Source organism: Ceratotherium simum, chromosome 7, assembly GCF_057802395.1.
Source record: "Ceratotherium simum simum isolate JZ-2026a chromosome 7, ASM5780239v1, whole genome shotgun sequence".
NCBI classification, from domain to species: Eukaryota; Metazoa; Chordata; class Mammalia; order Perissodactyla; family Rhinocerotidae; genus Ceratotherium; species Ceratotherium simum.
This window is the reverse complement of record NC_141906.1, coordinates 59,314,568-59,337,880: the sequence shown is the minus strand read 5'-3', so window position 1 is coordinate 59,337,880 and position 23,313 is coordinate 59,314,568. Positions and strand designations below refer to the sequence as shown.

The following is a 23,313-nucleotide window of genomic DNA, read 5'->3' as shown; positions in this document are numbered from 1 at the left end:
CACTTTCTCATGATTCCCCATTGCATTTCATTTGGTTTATCTCATGGTATTTATCCTACTCAGCCCTATTTGTGATGTCTGGCACACAGTAGATGCCAAATAAATGTTTATTGATAAAAATAACTGAGTTAGTGAAAGTCAGAAAGAAAGGGAGGAAGGAAGAAAGGGAAGGAGGATATATAGGTTTGAAAAATTCTGTTCTATGAAGGACTATGGCATTTCCTCTGGCTAAGCTAAGACAGCTAAACCATAGCAGTTTCATTTTAATCCATTTTATAATTTGAGCTTCTGAATAAGCCTGTTTGAAGAAAACATTCTATCATAGAAGCAATCTGAAAATAATGCCTTGCATTCTATTACTTTGTGTACTTGCTTATCCCCCACATTCTCGCCCCCTCCATACTGCTAGCACCTTGTAGGCAGGAACCATACTCCACTCCTCTGTGTGGCTAATGTAACTTTCATTCAGTGTTTTACACTAAAAAATGTGGTTAGCATTTGAACTAAATAAAATTTTAAACTTAGAGTTGTTATGAACATTTAGCTTCCATCTGAGTAAGAGAAAGAGGAGTTCTCTATAACACACCGCAAACATTACATTAAAAGACACACGTGTAACACACACAGCATAAGACCACAAAAACATGATGCAAAACTGGTATTTAACTAGATGTACTTTTACTCTGTAAATGACTGGCTATGAATCAAAGTAACCACCTTTAGTTCATGTTAAAATATGCCACCTCTTTTTAAAGTGTAACTGCCAACTAATCAACCCACCAGCCAAAGAGGCATCAGGAGATTTTTACCTTAAAATATTCATATCCAAACTAAAATGAGTTAGATGTGAAATTTAAGAAACTTTATGGAAATGAATTTATAAGCACCTATTTTCTCTTCAACAAAGCTTCATAAATACATGGTGTCTCTGTATTTGTTAAATTAAATCTCTATTTACATTGGAAATATAAGAAAAGGCCAAATGAGCTCCACTCATTTGATTACTTATAGGATATCCTGGCCCAAACACAATGACTCCCTCTCTGTAGGAAACACACACACACACACACACACACACACGCACACATACAGACACACATACATACAAAACAAACAAACAAATTCTCCTCTTAAACTTCAATCTACTTTTATCCCTCAAGTTACTTCAGGACTCAAGAGATGGATGTTCACAAGAGCAATCACGTATAATGCTTGCTGAAAGATAGGCAGAAAAGAACTTTCCTTAGTACACACTGGCTTCTTCCTGTTGAACACCTGAAATATTCTGGGCCTGTCAGAAACTATGTTGATAGCGCAATCGGTCAATATATACTTCTTTCAGACATTGGTGAAGGACAGTAGCATTTTCAAAACATTCTGATTTTTTTTTTTTTTTTAAAGATTTTATTTATTTATTTTTCCCCCAAAGCCCCAGTAGACAGCTGTATGTCGTAGTTGCACATCCATTCCAGTTGCTGCATGTGGGACGCGGCCTCAGCATGGCCGGAGAAGCGGTGCATCGGTGCTGGCCCGGGATCCGAACCCGGGCGCCAGCAGCGGAGCGCGCGCACTTAACCGCCAAGCCACGGGGCCGGCCCAAAACATTCTGATTTGTATTCAGTGACATTTATCATTAATTTGAGGTGATTAATACTTGAACTTCATCTAGTCAATTTTACTGTAGCTTGAGGGACAAAGCATGGTAGTTTAATCTACATGTCTACACACACACACACACACGCACACACACAAATGTTAGTCTCTTCTTAAATAAGAGTAATCACACAAACCCTCAAATACCTCCTCTCTGATAGCTGACACAGGAGATAAAACTATAAAGCCTTTCTTTGAGAACGGCTCATAGACAAAATTAATCTCCCTCCAACGGTTAATCAAAAAATATTTTAAGTTTATTGTTACTTCTTGAGGACCATGGAAGATTCATGTCTTCTGGCTGATGCTCCTCAAGGAAATGCCACCTGACAGTGCACACAGACTCCCTAGCCAATTTTAATTAGAGGGAGTTCAGAGTCTCTACGTTACAGAAATATGCAATTCAGAAAATGTAGTTAAAAAATTAAATAAAATAAATTAAAAAAGTTAAAATTGATTTTAACTATGTAATATATCAAGAAAGAGCTGTTTTTTCTCATAGTGTTTTTCTCAAAGTAAATAAAAAGTAAAGAAAACAAAAATTTAATCTTATAAAAGATTACAAACACAAATTTGGGAAGTATGGTATAATTTAATGAACCTTAGCCAATAGAAGCTAGAATAAGTAAAATAGTGAGGTGGGAGAGGGTCAACCTGTTTCTAAATTTTGATAATGGTATGATAAAATTTTGGACTTATTTAGCAAACATGAACACTAACAAGGAACTTGCCATGCTGAGGAGAAAAAAGTGATACAAAACCATGATTGCAAATAGCAGAACTCCTTATAATAAGAGTACAGCATATATATATATATAATAACTACTACTTATAATGATGAAGTTAGAAATATATTAATAAAAGAGCAAATTTGCTCTATGCCACAAAATTCCCAAATAAACTGTCCCTCTCTGGGAAGTAGATGGGGTCAGAGCATGTGTGGTGATGGGTTCAGCCTTTAGGTGAAGTGTTCAAAATGTGTCTCCAACCAGTATAGTTATGGCTGTAGAAAGGCTCTTTGACATTTTCTATCAGGTTGGTATAATCTGATTTTTCTTTCACTAAAACACAGCCCAAATATAATAAACTATATTAGATAAAAAGTTTGGAAATGTTTGATTTTTGAAATTTTTTCATGAATTTATATTTCTTTAAAAAATTCTGACTCATACTTATTCTAAAATAAAATAAAAGCAACAAAACACAAAGGCAAAGAAAAGAATACCTTATTTCCTCTTTAGTGATATCCCTTCATGTAATCAGTTAAAGAAAAAAAAATTAGAAAGGTAAATGAAAATGCAAATAATTTGGAACCTAGAATTTCACACACAAAAAAAAGGCCTCAGCAATTCCAGACTTTCTCAGTTGGCCCCTGACATCAAGACTTCCATTCTCCCCTCTATTCCCCCATCATGCTCCCTTGTCTCTGAACTCTTTCTCCCAGACTCTGTTTCCTCTTTCTTCCATGCCTACCTCCTCAATCTTCCTGGACCCCAGTGACGCTATCAGTTCTTTTAAATGCCTATGTCACTTGAATGGTGCCACTTCACATCCTAAATCCCGATATAAGTACCTGAAGTTTTCACCTTCCTATTCAGCATTTGTCAAAAGGGCTTGTGTGAAAGAGCTTTAAGTCTCACTTCTGGTGGATTGACTCTCCTGAGAATCTCATCAATACATCCAGTAGGAGATGAAGTTAATTCTACCTTATCCATAAAACCTAATCCATATTGTATTTTCAACAATTACCTGCATTTTTGATGAAGAGAGTCAGAGAGGACCTGCTGAGCTGCTGCAGCATCCCTTTCGGCAAAATACCTGCAGTTGGAGGGAAAGAAAACCGTAACTCCATACGTGTTGAATACATTCATTTTAATCCTATTTCAGGCCATTTTGCATTCAGAGCTGGATACCAGCATAAGATTATCACTTGTTTCAGCATCTACAGAGAACGAACAGCTTTTCATAACAGAATTTTCCAAATATATTGAAAGAATAATAGAGTAGTTGTAAAACTCACACTGACTTAGGAATGATTCCAGTAGATTTGAAATTTAATTATGAACTTTACCATTCCCAGAAAGGTAAGAATATTCTTATTAAGAAGGGATATAAGTGAGACAGAGAAAGACAAACACTGTACGATTTCACTCATATGTGGAAGATAAACAAACACATGGATAAGGAGAACAGATTAGTGGTTACCAGAGGGGAAGGTGGTGGGGGGAGAGTGAAAGGGGTAAAGGGGCGCATACGTATGGTGACGGACAAAAACTAGAGTATTGGTGGTGAACATGATGCAGTTTATACAGAAACTGAAATATAATAATGTACACCTGAAATTTACACATTGTAATAAGCCAATATGACCTCAATAAAATAAAATAAAAAAAAGAAGGGATATTGATGAGGGGGCAGGATGAGGCCCCTCAGAAGGCAGAAGAAGCCTGGATGAGGGGACATGTTGAGGGGCTGTGACAGCCAAAGGGCAGAGAGAGGAAGAGACTAGAGGATGGGAGAGAAGGTGCATTTCAAATGCATTTTTCTTGGAGCCAGCCCTGATGGCCTAGTGGTTGGAGTTCGGTGTGCTCTAATTCAGCAGCCCAGATTTGGTTCCTGGGCATGGAGCCATGCCACTCGTCTGTCAGTGGCCATGCTGTGGCGGTGGCTCACATAGAAGAACTAGAAGAATTTACAACTATATACAACCATGTACTGGGGCTTTGTGGGGGGAAAAAGGAAGGAAAAAAAGGAGGAAGATTGGTAACAGATGTTAGCTTAGGGCGTATCTTTCCCTGCAAAAAAAAAAAAAGATGCATTTTTCTTGGAGGATATACACGGGGTATTTGAATTTTGGATGAACAGAAAATATCGTGTAGAGCTTAGAGATGGTAAAAATAAATTTCTGTTCTAGGGAGAAAGGGGCAATGAAATTTCCTAACAAATACAAAAAGCTTACATACTCTCAAAAATACATTATAAAAAGTGCTTCATAAAGACAATTACAAAGTAAAACTATAGGATATATTAGTTTGATGTATATACATTTCTTGCATAAATCTAAAGCATAAAACAGGGTCTTGAATTTTCTCTCAGAAAATTTCAAACCAAAGCCAGGAATTTGAATACACATCTACGATTATTAATGAAATTAGTCTCTTTTCATACTTCTGTTGGTCATCTAGGTTTCCTCTTTTATATCTTGTCTGTTCATACTTCTTGATCCAGTATATCTAAAAATGTCTCAAATAAATGAGATAAATAACCATATAGAGAATAATATACTGGATATGGATCCTTTATCATTTATATGAGTGTCAGTCTTGGTTTGTCTTTTCACTGTGTTTATGGCGGCTTATCTTACAGAAGTTTTCACTTTTAACGTGTGAAATGTATTGATTTTTCTATTTATGCTTTTTTTGTCTGTGTCTTTAAGAGATTGCTCCTTATTCACATATCTGAAAGATTTTCTCCTAAAAGTTGTAAAGACTTGTTTTTGACATTCAATTTGTGAATTGAGATGAGGTACAGATTTAATTTTATTTTTTTCTAAATGGAAGGCCAATTGTCCCAGTTCTACTTATTCAAAAGCTCACCCTTTACCCACTTATTTGTAACACGATCTCTGTCATCAAAATTTATTTTTAATTCATTCGCATTACATAATAATGTGGCATTTAAAACACTTCATAAAAGAATGGGTGATTAAACTTCCTAAATTTAAAACAAAGGAAAAGATCTAGGGAAAAAATGGGGTGCCATCAAAAATGCCTGTTTCTTTTAAAATTTCTTTTAAAAAGATTTCACTATCGTCACTAATAGGATGATGTCAAAGGACACAGGAACCAACTTAAAAGGTCTCCCTTTGGCTTGAAAAATAATGATTACATGTGATTCAACTTAAGTGTGGAAAAATAAGAAGCACAATTAGTTGAATCACAATAAACATGTAAAAACCACTAGTTAAAAATGATATTTAAAAAATAAAGAGATGAAAAAAAAATTTTTTTTGGTCACTAACAAGGGAACTAGGGCACCAACTCCTCACTCTGAAAACTGGCAACTAAATAGAAAAATTGAGCATCTGTCCTGCCTATGTTTTAGAGAAACCAAATTACCATAGTTGATGAAAGAAAATGAGACTCGACAGAATTCCAGCCAACAACTGTGGGAAAAATAACAGAATCAGAAAAGCACTTTTTGCACAATTAATTAATTGGTTCAGTGAAGATCATAGAAGGATGAAATGATTAGATAAAAGGCTGATGGTAGATTTGACAATGGACTTTACAGGCTGTGGTTCCTCTGACCCATCTCAGCATAGGACTGGGAGTGGCGACACTGCAGGCCTCCCCCTGTGATGTCATCCTGAACCAATTCAAGCCTTTCCAAATAACTCTAGTTTTTAGGACATACAGGGAATGGGTACAAATGCAGACAAAAAATCCAGACCATGGGACATTTTGGTGGACAGCTGACCTGGAATCTTGCACAAGTTAATGACATTGGGGAGGGGGCAAAAGGAGAGGGCAGAGCGAGAGACACATAGTAACTAAGTGCAATGTATAGATCTTGTGTGGAACTGGATTAGAACAAAAAAGCTATAAAAAGACATTTTTGAGGAGAACTGGGAAATTTTAATATAGACTGGATATAGATGACACCAAGGAATCATTGTTAATTTTGTCAGTTGTGATAATGGCATTGTGGTTAATGTAAGGCGATATTGATTTTTTTCGGAGCTGCATATTGAAATGTGAAGCTGAAATGACAAATAGTATAGGATTTTCATTAACACAGTTCTGCCAAAAAACCAAGCATTGCAGGTACTTCAAAACCTCAATAATTACCGACTCTGGGTGACCAGTGTAAGGAGGGTTCTTTATAACCTCGCATCTTTTTTTTTGTATAACTTGAAATTTTTCATAATAAAAAATGAGAAATAAAAACATTTGTGATTTGCTTAAAAAAATCATGAAGTTTGCCAAAGAAAAGAAAGACGGTAGTAGCTTTTTAAATTTTACGAACCTGAGTTCTCTCTCAGAGGACTTGAGTGTTTTCTTGGAGTCTTCTGGGAAGTGGTTTTTTGAACTAACAACTCAACTTTGCCATTTCCATATGAGGAGAGCAGAATATCACTTTAATACTCAACCATTCTTCATTTTACTTACTGCAAATTGTACAGTCCCAGAAGTCCCATTCCTCGAAAATCTGTTTTAGGATCATCACCTTGGAAACCAATTTCACACCATTGCTTGGAAATCCGCGATTCCAATGGAGTGTCGGGCTTCAAGAATTTCCATAACTGGAGATAAGAAAGAAAATTAGCCTGTTGATATAAACACAAAAATAGTCTTCCCTATTGGCTCAGATTTTGTAAACCACATTATTAGGAGGAGGTTTGCAAAGCTGAATATAGGTAAATACATTACAATTAAAGATTTGATCATCTTTCAATTATCTAAGACAGCAGTTCTCAAAGTGTGGTCTAAAGACTCCTTGGAAGGACCCCAAGACCTTTTCTGAGGGTCTGGGAGGTAAAAACTATTTCACAACAAAATTAAGAGGTTATTTGCCTTTTCACTCTCATCTTCTCATTGAGTATATAGTAGAATTTTCTAGAGGCTGCATGACACGTGATGATGTCATCACTCTGAAGGCAATGGACTGTGTACTTGTATATTTTAGTGTTTTACATCTTTCTGTTTTAATTTCTAATGATAAATATATATTATATATATTAAAAAATATATATTATCTCCCAAAAAAACTCTTTGGAATTCTCAAAAATATTTAAGAGAATAGTTTTAAGAGAAAGTTTTGAGGCCATGTGTTATTCAAATTCCTAGAAAATGCTTTTCTAACTTTATAGCAAAACTTTTAGCAACATTGTTAACAAAAAGAAGAGTAGACTGACTTAAGTTTCATTTCTCACCTATAACAGGGATGAGAGCAATAATGTTCATGAATAAACCTCAAAATATATTATCATCTTTAAGAGTTACCTAAAAAATGTTTAATTACAATCAATTATATATATATATATATATTTTTTTAATTTTATTTATTTATTTATTTTTCCCCCAAAGCCCCAGTAGGTAGTTGTATGTCGTAGTTGCACATCCTTCTAGTTGCTGTATGTGGGACGTGGCCTCAGCATGGTCGGAGAAGCAGTGTGTCGGTGCGCGCCCGGGATCCGAATTAACAAATATAAATTCCAAACACTATGCTCTTCATAGAGTGTTAGAATAGAATCAGTTAAGAAACTGATTCTATTTTTCTAAGTTTTCTATAGAAAGATAGATTCGGCACATATCATTACTTGAGAGAGAGAAAGGTTGAGACACACAGTTGTATAAATATGTAATGCTCAAACTACTCTTTCTAATAAACAGAGATGAGCAGGTAAGCAAATTTACTTTTTAGACTATTAATAATATTTTATATTATATCTTCATTATAGGCAGAGACAAATATAAATGTAAAATGTCCTTATTACTATTTCAGACATTATTCAAATTTTAAATTGCTAATTCTATGTTATATGGATTTTAAAGCTTAAACAGAACAGTAACACACCAACATCTTGCTTTATAGCGAATTGTCACATTTCTGACATACTATAAAACAATGTTCAATGACAGGAAATACTAACAAAAAAAGAGTTGTAATTCATCAAAGTTATTTCAGGCACTAATCCAACATTACCTATTATTCAAATGATACAATATTTTATGTTAGTGGCACAACAGGTAAATTCAATGTAAAGGGTGAGAAAAATTCAGAGGAAAAAAAGTAAATCTATCATGCTTGAAAACAAAATATCAAACATGGGTATAAGAAATCTCTTTTTTATATTATCTATAAAAGAATTTGCCAGTGCTCTCCATTCATCAAACCAGAAAATGTTTCTGAGTTCATCAGAAGAGTACTAAAAAATGAAAAAAAAAGGTCTTTAAAAAAAAATCCTTTAGGAACTGTTTTGGTAACTGCCACGATGAAAAAAAGAAACAAAAACAAAAGGAAACAGATTGTAAAGCTCATTACATTCATTTGAATAATAATTTGAAGTAATCTCAGGATCCCACATAATTTAAAAATATCTGGTTTCATGAAGTGAGAGGAGTAAAATGGCAAAAGCAAGCATTTTATTTCTACAGGTTAAGTTACAAACCTCATTCATTAGGGGAATACTTAGTTTGGGAAATAAAAAGTTTGAATAATAAAATGCTCTAAAATGAAACTCCATTTTAATAATTTCATGTATCATGACAGACGAGACTAATGGCTAAAAAGTGTTCTTAAGTTCTTAACCCTATCTGCTCTAATAAAGGTCACTTTCTTGGAAAATGAAAGTTGATTATGCTAAACACTTATACGAAGTACTACCATATGTATATTTCTTGTAAGAATGCTTGAGCTACTGGATTCTCTTCTGATAGCCAGGCTTTCTCCTGAAAAGAAAGAAGAGCGGGGGAGGCAGGGTGCCCCTGAAGGATGAGGTCGTTTCTTGCACGTAGGCAGCAGACTAGAAATCTGAACTAAGGTGGTGGGCCTCTGCTGGGGGACTCTGAGGAGTCCAGCCACCTAAGACTGCTACTGGGAGTAGAGTTATTACAAAGCGACCTGCCAAGTGCAGGAGACCAGAGCTAGGAAGGGTGATCCCGTGGTAGATGACAAGCTACAAGCGTGGAAGCTGTACGCTGTGTCAGACTATCACCCATCATGGCCCGTGCTCTCTGTTTAATTCTCTTCTCTTTGCACTCACTCCTTACCACAAGCCTATCTGAACACTTCTGCGTATCTCAGATCCGTTGCAGAAGAGAAAGGGCAAGGCCATTCCTCCATCCATTCACTCAAGGAGAAACAGCTTCTCACTGGGGCCACCATTACACTGTCTCTTCCCATCAGGAGAAGATCTTTGAATTCTGGGTTATATTTTTTCTATTAAGTGCATGAATCCACCTAAAATTTTGCCTTTATTATTAATTTGGTTAGAAATGTTTAACAGAAATGTTCATTTGAATAACTCACATGGACAGTGCTACATGAATATAAAGTGATGTTATTCAGTTTCATCCCAGTCTATGTTTAAACGAGCATAAAATCCAGCTTTTTTTTATGCTTTAAGACTTTAAGTAGAAACACTGATGACGGTCTCCTATGTTTATAAATCAAAGCACTTAACAAAGCACTTAACTCCAAGTCTCTAAACCGGGAGTCAGCAAACTTTGTAAAGGGCTAGATAGTACATATTTTAGGCTTTGGTGACCATATGGTCATTGGTGCAACTACTCAATTTTGCCATCATAGTACAAAAGCAGCCATAAACAATAAAGAAATGAACGAATGGACGTGTTCCAACAAAACTTTGCTTACAAAAATGGGTGGCTGGCCAGATTTGGCCCACAGGTTTTAGTTTGCTGACCCTTGCTCTAAACAATATTATGAAGTCGGTGGTAACAAGGGTATTATTACCCATTTTAAAGATGAAGAAGCCTGCGCTCAGGCAGTTAAACACAAACCACAGGCCAGCCTCTGGAAATACAAGTGTGAACAGACGTGGTTTCTCCCTCGAGCGGTAGCGCAGGGCATCAGGGTAGAGCCATTTCTAACCATGTGAGCTTGGGCAGTCACTTAACTGCCCAGCCCCAGTTTCCTCATCTGAAAAATGGGGATAATGCCAATGTCTCACCACAAGGTTATTGTGATAATAATGAAATAATGCTATAAAACACTTACTGTGATGGTTGGCATATATTAAACACTCAATGAATGTTTCATTATTACTGATTTTATTATTTTCATACTTGGATTTTGAATAAACTGAAGAGGAGAATGAAGATCCCTCTCCTAAGTTTGCTTGGGGAGGCTAGAGAAGATTTCAAAATTCAATGAATAAGGATTTAAAATGAGCCAGCTTCTGCTGTGAGAACAATGGGTAACAGAGGGAACAGCAGGAGCACACACCTGGGCATAAGGAATGGGACGGCCTAATCTGGGTCAGGATGAATGAGAGCATGGCGGAAATGTGCTGTATGTAATGGCAGTCTAGGAGATAGAGCCTAAAGAAATAAATTGGAAAGGGTCCAAAATGCACACTAAGCTGGATGGGCTTTCTACTATCAGACACAGGGAACCTGAAGTTTTCAACCTAGAGAATAACATGACTAGATTACCCCTCCAGCAGTACTTGAGAAGATGGAAGGGAGGAAGCTAATGGTTAGTGGCAGAATTAAAAGGCTATTTTAATAGCTCAAGTCGGAGATGATGGTTAGAATAAGGCAGTGGGCACGGAAAACATGCGAGAGGTATTTTGGGGGAGCTCTATGGCTAAGATTTAGTGATTTTTGTAGATGCAGAATATCTCCCCATCAGATTGCAAGCAATTTGCGAGTAGAAAAGATGCCTTTCCTCACAGTGTCTAATGCAGTAGTGGACAGTCCTGGCTTTACCATTTACTAGCTGTGTGAATCAGAGCCTGGACTAAAATGCTTGTAGTTTGCTCACCTCTAAAGTAAAGATAACAACCATCACCTTGACTATGTCTTATGAGCTGTGACAATAAAAAATGATAGAACATACGTACTCAAATCATGCCCACAGATAAAAGTCATGTCATAAAAGTTCTCGACATCTAGTGAACGACAATAATTCATGCATTCACCCATGTTTGTTGAAAACCTTCTGCGTGCCAGCACACATACAACAGATCAGCTACGATGTGCATAGCAGGTACCCAAATGTCATTGAGTCAGAGGGTATCCCAGCCGTTCTAATGAACTGTTCAGGCCCTTGTGGCCAGTCTGTTCATTCTACTGCCTGTTTTCTCTTTCATTCACCTATTTCCCACCTTGAGGTCATTTCACTGAGTTTGATTACCTCTATCAGAAAACAGAACAAATAAGGCAAGAAAAGGAGATGAAGCTCTGCCAGTAGGTTAGCTAAAATTAAGCAGAGGAGAAAGGGAAGAAGAAAAACTATTGCTATGGATGAGGATCCTTTAATTTTTAATGATTCACATCAGAACTAGCACTAATTAGTAGAGACAATGAGTCATCTGCTTCTATACTTACACAAAAACACACCCTCCTTCACACAAAAACACAACAGGATACATTTTTAAAATTACAGCTTTATGGGGCGGGCCCTGTGGCTTAGCGTTTAAGTGCACACGCTCCGCTACTGGCGGCCCGGGTTCGGATCCCGGGCGCGCACCGACGCACCACTTCTTCGGCCATGCTGAGGCCACGGCCCACATACAGCAACTAGAAGGATGTGCAACTATGACGCACAACTATCTACTGGGGCTTTGGGGAAAAAAAAAAAGGAGGAGGATTGGCAATGGATGTTAGCTCAGAGCCGGTCTTCCTCAGCAAAAAGAGGAGGATTAGAATGGATGTTAGCTCAGGGCTGATCTTCCTCACACACACACAAAAATAATAAATAAAATAAAATAAAATTACAGCTTCTACTGATATGTTTTAATAAAATAAAGTTAAGGCAGCTAAACAAATGTTTTCTTCCAATTTCATTTCTGCCTTTTTGAATTCTAGGAAAGGACAAGGAGGTACGCCATCCTAAAAAGCATTTATTTTCAGAAATGAAATTGGAAAACATTTCAGATGAGTAGTTATAAAGGTTTATCTTAATTTTCTCAACTCAAAATTCAGTGTTTCGATGTAAAGTTTTATTGATGTTTCGTAATACAGGATTGGATCATATAAGACTTTTCAGGTTTTGCTTTGACAGCCAGAAGGAGTTCTGATAACTGCATATTATTCTTCCAACAGTTTTAATACACCGGATATAAACCTTTACCTCCCTTTCTAATACTCTCCAAGTCACATGAATAAATAATCAGCATTAAGATCTTGGGTAATTTCCCAAGAGGGCTATTGCTGAGGCAGAAACCAACTTCATCTTCTTTGATGTCTATTAAAAGTCATAAATGGAAATCCCAGGTCAGTCTTTGACAAATGCTATTACTCCTATTGGCTTTCAACACGGTTAAACAATCTAAACTTGAGCCAAATGTGAGAGTCCAGAGAAATCTGATGCTTTCTCAGATTACAAAAGAAAATTGGCGTTATATTTAAGTTCTCACATGAATTTTCTAAGGAAAAATTTATGTCCAGCATCTGAACCAGCAAGAAAAGTAGGCTTTACCAACAGTTCAGTGCCCATGTCTTATTCATCTTTGCTCCCCCACGTCCAGAGCAGGGCCTAGCACACAGCAGGCGCTTGGCAAACATCAGCTGACCTAAATGCTGGACTGAACTGTGTTCAAGGACTAACCTTCAAAAGCATTTCTTCATGCTGGGGATTATCGGAATCATAGGGTTCTCTGCGCAGTTTTTCCACATCTGCAATAAGGTTTCTGTACCCAACGATTTGCAGAAGGCAAGCCTGAAGAGAGATTCCCAGCCTGAGGTGTTCAAAAAGAGAAGAAATATGTGAGGAAAAACAGAACGTATACTTTGGCATTTGTTGCCTTGATGTATGCACAATAGGACTTTTCATTTTGTATAATATTTAGGAAACTGCTCAAATTGAATCTATCTAATAGAAGCACAATTTCTCACTGACGTGCCACATGGACAGTTGCGGAACTTGGTTAAAGTTTACCTCTCAGTCTGGCCTTCTCTTAAGTCAAGTTGCAACAGTATGGCTTAAAAAACAAGGGAGCTCTTTATGCAGGTGACTTGAAAGAAAGATGTAGAAGATATAGGTGATAATGGGTTCTTAGGGATCATTTAGTCCCCCTAGGTGGGTATATTAGAAACAGAGGAGTGTGGTGGGGGCGGGGGCTGTGAGAGAGGGAGAAAGAAAGAGAGGGAGAGAGAGAGAAATAGCCCTCAGGGGCTTAGGCGTATGAAAAAATTTCAAAACAAAACAATAACAACAACAAAAACATCTCTGCTTGGGAGCATCCCTGACAGATGAGGCAACGCCAGGAGAAAGAACTCACTACCTTACAAAATTTCCCGTTTCATTCCAATTGCTCTAGTTGTCTGAACACTTTTCCTTAGGTTGAAACAAAATCTGCTTTCCTTATGATCAAGTGGTTCAAATTCTGTTCTCTGAGCAAATTTATTTCCACCTCTCCCCTAACATGCCTATTTGTTTTAAGATAGCAATTCTTTCTTCTAGTCTCATCTCCAGGGTTAAAAAAAAAAAAAAAAAAAATCTCCTATTCCTTCAATTCCCTCTCATGGGACATGGTTTTCAGATGTTTTACTATCTTGCTTAGTCTTCTCTGAATGTACACTGTTTGATTAACAGCCCCCTTAAAATCTATCACCAGAACAGAGAACAATCTGGCAAGCATGACACACAGAGGATCATTACTTCCTGTGATCTGAATGCTGTTTTTCTCTCCTGCAATGTAGAAGGTAAAATAGGTTCTCTTTAAGCAGTCATTACAGCTTTATTAAAAAGATGGCTAAATAATCACCAAAATCCTTTTTCATATAAACTACTGTCATGTAAATTATTCTCCTCTACTTGTGTGATGGCATTTGAAATCTAAAGGCAGTATTTCATGTTTATTTATTCCTGCTAAGTTCTTTACAGTCATTCACTCTGGTGGTTCAAGAATGGTTGCACATTGGCAATTTCACATGATTCAACCCAAGAGTTACTGTCCAACATACTCCTACTCCTAATTCACTCACTAAATTTGACCATTTTTGTTGTGGTGGTGGTCACTATAATCACAATGATGTCATCATCATCTTCTTTTTTGGGGGTGAATGAGCAGTATGGAGGTGAAATCTAAAGTTAGGGGCAATAGAGAATTACAAGTCTTAGGATTGTATACTTACTCCAAACGTAGAGGGCAGTGTCAGATAACCCAGAATACTAAACTTAATAAAACTTCAATAAATGGCCCTTATAATTACTTGTTACTATAGCATCAAAAAACTAAAGCGGATATTTACATTTAGGAAAAGGGCACAGTGGTACTGGTCACTGAGAAAATCAACGCAGCACTGAGAAAAGAGTTAATTTTGAGGAAAAGAAGAGAATGGGTGAAATAGAAGTGAACAAGGGAAGCCAGTTCAATTTTATCGTAGTAATTCATACCACCATCCTAAGCAGCACTTGAAAAAAATGTAATTAAAATAAAGTGAGGTTTATTTTAAAAATAATTGATAAATTGTAAAATATTTGCCCCAGCCTGCCCTGCTATTTCTTTATTTTTTCAGAAAATTATTTAACTTTTAAAAATCACATTCTGTCAATATTAATCTGGAAAAAAGCACTATAATCCATATTGAGATGTAAAAACACAATCTACTACCTATAAGGATTTTTTTCCCCTAAAGGAAATCAAAAAATAGATGGAAAGGAAATGCTTTTGGATGAGACATATAACTTTCATAGAAGAGACACAGAAAGGATTTGCTATTAAATCTAATATAATCTCTAAATATGATTACAGGCCTAATATATTTCTCATGCCCAATTATAATCTTAAATTTTTGGTTCGACATAATTTAAAATGTATTGTCTTCTTATCACCTTCCCAGAGGAGTAAAATATACGTCAGAAGGTTTCAAAAAGACATTTACTGCATAATTAAATCAACCTTTAAGGGCTGAATAAGAAAGAGGCAGCTAATTAGCTGAAGTGGCTGCAAAAGAATGCCATGGCAACCACGTGGAAATGGAGTTTTGTGATAAGCCCCAATTAGTTAGTCCCTAGAATCCCTCCAAGAGACAGACCTATACAAAGTGCACTCTGAAATTCCCTTCACCTATGGCTCCTAGTCTTTGGCAATTAAAAGCCTTTCTCAGCGATAACATTTGAAGTTCTCGAGTATGCACATCCAAAAGACAGTTTGATTGCTACCTACCTAAACCGTCTCTAAATATATCCACATGCAGAATTTATTCTATCCAACATCCTTAGCCCAAAATTTTACTGAAAAATTCCTGTACTCAATGGAAAATATAAAGCTAATTTTAAATGACAGGCACGTTGCCAAATGCATTTTAATACTTCCAAGATGAGATAACTAAATTACAAAGTTCTAAAGTCTTCATATAAAAACCATCTCTCCCTCCCACACATGCCTGTCTTCTTGACAAGCAGGTAGGAACTGTCTCCAAGATTATCAGCCTGTCATGAACTGAAGGAATATTCTTGATGGAGCAGAATCAGCTCAAGCACATTTACAATTTGAACATTTACTGTTAATGTAAAACATAGGCATCACATAGAGCGATTGTTGATGAATGGGTTCCCTTTATTTCATCTTCTGATATCAGGGGCATCCATCAAATGTCTCACATTCATTGCATCTCAGAAGCATATGCATAAATCACAGCAGAAGTACAAAGTTGCTGCCCTTTACAAACATGAAAAAGGCATCTTTTCTCTTTATTCTTCAACTGAAAATCAAAATAAGGCAGATGATTGTTTTAGGGGGAGGGGGGGAGATGGAGAGAGGGAAAGAGAATGAAAGAGAGATCGATCGAGAGCACACTCAAATGAGTGCTACAGAACCACTTAAATATGTGGCCATGTGACTTGTGTTCTATATTTTCAACAAAATAAACAAATTCTTACTGTGGATTTACGTCGGGGTTAATTTTTTTCAGTTCCATGATGTCGTCTATAGTTTTTTCAATAGCATCAGGGTGAACGCTCACTGAAGTCTGCAACAGCTGGAAAACATTTTTCAGTCAGTTCCTTTGTCATGAACACCAGTGGCTTAAGCAGGGTCTATTTAGACTGGGGCTTCAAGTATTTGGTTAAAGCTTCTATATGAAGCTACTAAACTAAAGTAAAAGCAAAAATTGATTTAGTTTTTGAATTCTAGTAAATTTGACATTTTTACAACGGGGTTAGTGCAATTTTCCTGATTAAGGTAATTAACATAAAACAGAAATCCATATGATGTTTTTAACCACTTCCATCTGTTTCAAGCTACTTATATTGAAATATTTTCCTTTTTGCACCCAATATGGTTTCCATTGTTAATGGGCAACACGTTTATGACTGAAGAGTGAAGTACTTAGGGGATATAGTCTTAAGGATGCTAAAATAAAATAATAATATAGAATTATGAAGACTCTTGAAAAAGAAAACAGATTTTGTTTCTTTTTTTTTTTTTATGAGGAAGATCAGCCCTGAGCTAACATCTGATGCCAATCCTCCTCTTTTTTGCTGAGGAAGATTGGCCCTGCGCAAACATCCATGCCCATCTTCGTGCCTGGGATCTGAACCGGGGAACCTGGGGCCTCAGAAGCGGAGCAGGCGCACTTAATGGCTGTGCCACCGGGCCGGCCCCCAGGTTTTCTTTCTTATGTGGATGCTTAACTATGTGCTATAAAAGCTAGCATTGTGGCTTCTTTAGTTTTCTTGGAAAATCTTTTTTTTTCTTTTCTTTTTTTTCCAGATACATTAGACAAACGGTATCTCTCTTCATGATTCAATCTGCTGAACTAAGCAACCATCATAGTATGGAAAATCTTGAATATAAAGTTAAATGATTTGGATATTGAAGGAAGAACCAGAGAGTTAACAATGTTCTTATTTTCAAGGAATATTTATTTTATGATTTGGGAAGAGGTATAAAAAAACATTAATTCAACAACGAAGTAATAAGTGGTTCATAAATCTGCCTAGAAATTCATGTACAGTGGCTGCTGTCATGTCAAAAGTATAGTGGTTTGTGATGGGCAAACACTTCTTTCTTCTCAGTTTGCACAGCCAGTGGTATATTTCTTAAAATTTTTACTTTTGATGATGGGGGCAAGCCTCCAAGTGAAAAGTTGCTGAAAAATATAGAAATGACTTTACTTACCTTACTTTTTGAATCCCTCAGTGATGTTTCTGTAAAAGAGATAATTAAAAAAGTCATTCAAAAATTATCCTTTACGAGTGGTTTAAAATTACTGTAGTGAAATATAACACTGTATCCTTAATCCCAGCAAGCCTACATTTTGCTGACTTCTTTGTTTCGTGCTTACCAATTTTCATGGTTCTAGAAGCTCCAGGCTTGGTACTGTAACAGATCCGTTGCAGTTCACATCTTCCAGTCAGCTTCCTCATTACAAATTTCAGGCAGCGCCACAAAAATTTGCAGTAAAAATACAGGCACACTTGGATCAACATTCTGTCAAAAACAAAAGACAGCACCCTCCCAATAGAACTCTGGAAGGGAATAGAAAGCAGCCACCACCAGCAAGAAAAGAAGCCCACAAGAAAAGCGACCATTAGACTCCTGGGTTTACAAGCATATTTCATTTTTCTAATCCCATGTTACTTTATTTGAGGTAGCTGCAAAACCCATCATTGAGAGGGAAGCCCAAGGTCTGTGAGGACACAGTTACTATGACTGCAAGCAACTCCAGAATACCCTAGTAAATTTGATATTCCAACAAACTGAGGGTAAAGCATGGGAATCCTTTGTTTTCCTACCTTCACCTAAAAACATTTTGAAAATAAATCAGCATCTTGAAAAGAGAATCCTTGTATTTTAGAAGTTGTCTCTCCCTTAGACATGGGGAAAGAACGTGCTATGGCAACTCTTGTCTTCTGCCTCTGTGGACAGCCTCTCAGCTCACCCTGGTTCATTTCCAGCCCCTCCTTAGCACCTTTCCTTGGGCCACTAGTTTATTTCTTCCCTTGCTCCCATTCTTTCCTCCTTCCCTCTGCTTTCTTTTAGGCACTGTTATCCTCCTGGAGGACTTGGTTGTGTGGCCACCTGTCTTCTCTGCTGACCAATTTCAACACTTCTTGGATTTGCTAGAGGCCTCCTCCTCAGTTCACTGAACAAGCATGCTGACCTTTGGTTCTCCAACATTCTCTGATTTAAACCTTCCCCAAACTCTACCTCTTGACAAGTTTGTTCTTGGCTCTTGGAAATAAAGTTTTCTTTATTGCACACCCTATCTCGCTCCAATAATACCTCAACAAGCTATGAAGTATATTGTCATCAATCATGCACTTATTCACGTCTCTGGCACATGAGAATTTGTGTTTTATGCTAACTTTTAATTTTTAATATGTGAGTGTCTACCACTTCACGGTACTGTTCAGAGTCTCAAAATGACTCGAGCTATAAAGGTAAAGAGGACTTATCATCCAGGAACTTATATTCAACCCATCTTCTCTTGATACTCTGCATTCCAAGGAGGCAGAATTATTTATATTACTTCCTATTAATGTCATTTCTAAAAGATGTTTCTTTTTCTCCATTGTCCACTAGTTCCCTCCAGTGCCAACATAAGGTGATCCAGGGCCATTCAGATGAATGAGAGTAGTCATCTAATAGCCTCAGTGACGCGATCCATCCCTGAATATGAACCAACACCTCAATTGTGTTCCTTTGCTCAAATTGCTCTGGCTCCAATATCCTGAACAGCTTGTGTTAAAAATAAAAATTCCAACAAGCTAACTTGCACAATGGCATGGGGTCTATATCATATAAATGCAAAGGGAGTGGAGGAAACAGTATGAGCAACCAAACTGCTATGCTAAGATAACACAATGGAATCCTTTGTAGGCAGTAAAATTATGTTCTAGAATATCTAATAACATGAGAAAATGTCCAAAATATTCTTATCAAATAGAAAAAAGTTAGAAGGAAATGGGTATGGAATGATCAACATTTTCTTTAAAAAATAAAATGAAAAAATGTAATGGTGATATATGAACAAGGAGAAAAATACTGGCAGGATACATCACAAAAATGTTAACAGTGGTATTTTTGGGTAATGGAATTATGAGTAATTTTTATTTTCTTTTTTGGTTGAGTATATTTTCATTTTTTTCTATAATAAGTATATATTACTTTATTAAAGAAAAGTTTTAACAATTAAAATGCATAAAATGATCACCAAAAGCCATTACAAAAGCGCATACAAAATTTCTATGTGAAGTCAGATTCTGCTGAAAGACAAAAAATGGATTTACTATGTTGTAAAGTCTGAAATTCAACTGTTTTAGTCAAATATGTTCTAAGATCTATTAGGAGTTAGGTTACCAGTTTTCAAAAAAAAAACGTGACCCTAAAAATAAAATTAGTGGAATATTTTAATTACTTGAGAGAGAAATTTTATAAAACCTCAACTTGCTCTCTTGGAAAATGGTTTCCATTTTTCCAATTATTGGATAGCTATGCCCCCAAAAAGATTGAGCAATATCTTTGTTGACTGCCCAAATCGTAATGATATTAATTACTGGTTGGCATTGTTCCTATTACTAAGTCAAGGATAAAGGCTTTCCATGATATGTGTCCTTATGGTGCCCATGTGCAATTTCCAGTAAAGTTTGCCTAGCATGTGGGCCAGCTCCTCAAATGAAGCCTCTTTTAAGTCTGTGCCTCAGGACTCCATGATAATCAGGTTCTTGTGGTACTAAATCTTCCTAGAGAAAAGGGTTCCCATTATTGTTTAAAGAGTATCTTTGTATTCACCTTACTTAGGGTACAAGCCACCAAAACATATTATAGCTGAAATCAAACCACAGAAATTTTCCCCATGCAACTTCTCCAGCAGATCTATACAAAGATGTGGCTAGGTACTATATTTTTTTAAGCCAGATCATCAGATCAAACAATGTTCTGACAGACAATTTATTTTGTGTTTAGATCATAAACCTAAGGCATGGTCAGATATGGAAACACCAGTGCTACCTCTTACTTTGGAAGCCTTATTCTGATGACAGAAATAATACCCAACTTGCTTCCTCATGAAAGGACCAGATCAGCAAAACCTCCATTTGAGCATCTCAGGATGGCTGTTCTTCACCATCAAGTGCTGCCAGAAGCTCACTTCTTAAATTTTTGGACCCTTTTAGGTCTCCAAATTGTAAAGGTTATGGAAAAACTGCTGAAGGTCCAGAGGAGAACAATAAACATGACTAAATATTTTGGGAGAATGTTAAATTGGTTTGGCATGTTTACCCTGAAAAGGAAGAAATTAAGGAATGGATCTTTAGAAGCTCTTAAGCTAATCAGTGGTTGGTTTAGGAAAAAAGAAAGACAGGAAGGAAGGAAGGAAGGAAGGGAGGGAGGGAGGGAGGGAGGGAGGGAGGAAGGAAGGAAGGAAGGAAGAAAGGGTGGGAGGGCGAGCGGGAGGAAGGGAGGGAGGAAGGAAAGTTCTGCCTGTTTCTTACCTGAGTTTAAGGACTTTTGGATCATATACCTTTCCTCCTTTTAATTTCCTTTATCTCCTTATGTTTCTGATGGCATGCCTTGAGTGGAGGCATCTCAAATGTACCCGTGAGGCAGATCCCATTTGCTTTACTTTAATCCCATCCTTCTGTTCCTACTCTTAGAATAAGAATTATAGCCACACCCTCTCCACCATCTGAACCCTATGTTCACGGGGTTTATAGCTCTGCTTGTTTTTTTCTCCTGGCCTGAATCATCAAACCAATAAGCTTAGTTTTAATGCAGGGAATATTTTGCTTTTTTTTCTTCAGAACACTAGACAGTTTTCTTAGTTCTGATGGAAGATTCTCAACTCACTACTGAAAAGATCTGCTACATTTTGTAGGAACAACAATCAAATTCTCAAGACTACAAGGAGAAAATACTGATCACCATCTCCTATTTTTAATAACTACATGCATAGACAGCAGTTTTTGTGTTTGTTTCTGGTTTTTTAATCACAGCTTTTTGATAGTGTTCCAAAAGGAGTTACTGTAGCTTCCTAGGATGAATGCCTTGCTGAAGCACTGGGAGAATCTGATTCAATAATGAGAGCTACTTACACATGTTCTATAGCCAATACTTCGTGTTACTGCCATTTATTAACATGCTGCACAGTGAAGTTTATGGCTGAGTTCACAGCAGTGTTCTTCCATAAGGCAATTATGATCACTTTCATTATTTAACATTCATTCTCTAGCTTGAATCAGAATAGCCACTCAATGTAAATTATTCAAAATGGATCATATCTCTGCTACCAAATAAAAGCGAGCTCCTGTCTTATGGTGCTGTGTTAGAGGAATCTATTCAGCATGGATGGAGCCTCTGAAACAGGAGATGCACCTAGAACCAGGTAGCCTCTTGCCTGTGGGGTGAGGGGGTGTGGGTACCTGTGGTGCCACACTACTCCATCATCTTAAATTTGTGACTCTGACGTCTTCTTTTGGAATAATAAGAGAAAAGTGGCTTATTTTGAACAGTCTCAATGAATTTGCTAATGAAAGTTACTTCTTGCTTGAAGAAATCCTGTAATAAATAAGAAGTACACTATTGGTGAGGAAAGATACATACAAAATAATCACAGTTCTTGGTTCAAACCACAGTTTGCTAAACGAAACACTTTTCATCTAAATGGCCATACAGAACAGCAAACTGCTCAATATTTCCAGTCTTTCATGCACTTTCTAAAATGACATTTTAAAAAATTTTATTTGCTCTATTGAAGTTCCTAATTAAGGGCACTGGCCATCAATTGGAAATTAACTTGTCAACAGGTATCCGGTCTAGTAAATGAGACCCTTCTATAACGAGGTTCCTACTAGGAAGAGAGACTGCAAAGGACTTGATATATGAACTGGAAATGTGAAATCATACAAAGAAACCATTTGTGGGCCTATAGAAAAACAAGAGTATTTTCCCTCCTTTGAGCAGCGGTGAGGCAGTGTTCAGTGCCCAGGCAATGTGGGGCCCCATGGTCTTTTCCATCATTCTTTATCTGAAGAAATCACACTTTTTTTGAAAAGTGGTGGGTATAAATCTAGCATAGATTGATATTATTCCAAATTCTATCGCTATAGCAAAGGTCACTGTTTTTACATTCCAGGGAAATTTCATCTGAGGGCTTAGACAGCAATAGTTGACTGTGGGATAACTAAAATAATAAATAAATTAATGGTTTATCCTTTTCCTTTCTAAGAAAAGGAGGCACAGGTTTATCTTAATTTATTAATAACATCACTATTCAGTTCAAAATTTTATGCTTAAATACATACATTTTACAAGGTTTATTTTTAAAGATCTTTTTTGCTATTTGGATAATAATTTTATTGACTTATAAGGGAAACGGCAAACACATTATACTTTGACATTTAAAAAGTACTTAAATGTAATCTCAAATATAAACTTTTATTGTAAATAAAAATATTTTTAAAAGAACCAAAATTAAATAAATCTATAAATAAAAGAAAGTCATCATTCATAACAGGCCTCAAAATCTTCTATAGGGGATAAAGAGTGGGCCTGTTACTATTATAGATTTACTACATACCATAATTTTTTTTAAATGTATAAAAACCACTAGGAGTAGGTTCGAGGATATTCTCAGTATTATGAATAAATTAATTTCTGTTGAGTTAAAGACCTGGAGTAGTTGAAGGAAAGAGATTTGAAATGAATTGAGGAAAAAATTAAAAATGATCATTGAAAGGTAGTTTAGTCATTCTTTCAATGAACTGAACTAATACAAAATGAGAAGACTGGCCACATAGTACAGAAGGAAAAAGAGTGTGGATTAGGGCAGAGGGAAAATGTGACTATGAGTCAAGAACTTAATTTCACTGCAAACCACCTGCCATCCGTGTCCACAAGGAACTTATACTCTAGTAAGGAAAATGACAACAAAAACAAAAAGCAGAAAAACAGTGAGCTAATTCTATACAAAAATACTGCCCAGACTGTTAGAGAGGCAGAGGACAGAAAGTTCCTCCCAC

The 23,313-nt window shown here is 36.6% G+C and overlaps 1 protein-coding gene and 1 non-coding gene across 2 annotated transcripts in view; both read right to left on the bottom strand.

Moving 5' to 3' along the window:
* ELMOD1 (ELMO domain containing 1) overlaps positions 1 to 23,313 on the bottom strand; it is a 65,624-nt gene that overhangs the window by 12,695 nt on the left and 29,616 nt on the right. The window contains exons 3-9 of the mRNA XM_087433652.1: positions 21,715 to 21,850; positions 17,637 to 17,820; positions 17,471 to 17,499; positions 16,231 to 16,328; positions 12,952 to 13,081; positions 6,825 to 6,958; positions 3,403 to 3,471 (exon numbers count right to left, since the gene is read on the bottom strand). Of these exons, the coding sequence (XP_087289778.1) occupies positions 3,403 to 3,471; positions 6,825 to 6,958; positions 12,952 to 13,081; positions 16,231 to 16,328; positions 17,471 to 17,499; positions 17,637 to 17,781 (605 nt within the window). The 5' untranslated portion in view covers positions 17,782 to 17,820; positions 21,715 to 21,850. The remainder of the gene's footprint in view (positions 1 to 3,402; positions 3,472 to 6,824; positions 6,959 to 12,951; positions 13,082 to 16,230; positions 16,329 to 17,470; positions 17,500 to 17,636; positions 17,821 to 21,714; positions 21,851 to 23,313) is intronic.
* On the bottom strand, positions 17,061 to 17,128 carry LOC147916684 (small nucleolar RNA SNORD77). Its single transcript, XR_015552830.1, has one exon. It is a non-coding gene; the product is annotated as a small nucleolar RNA SNORD77 (small nucleolar RNA).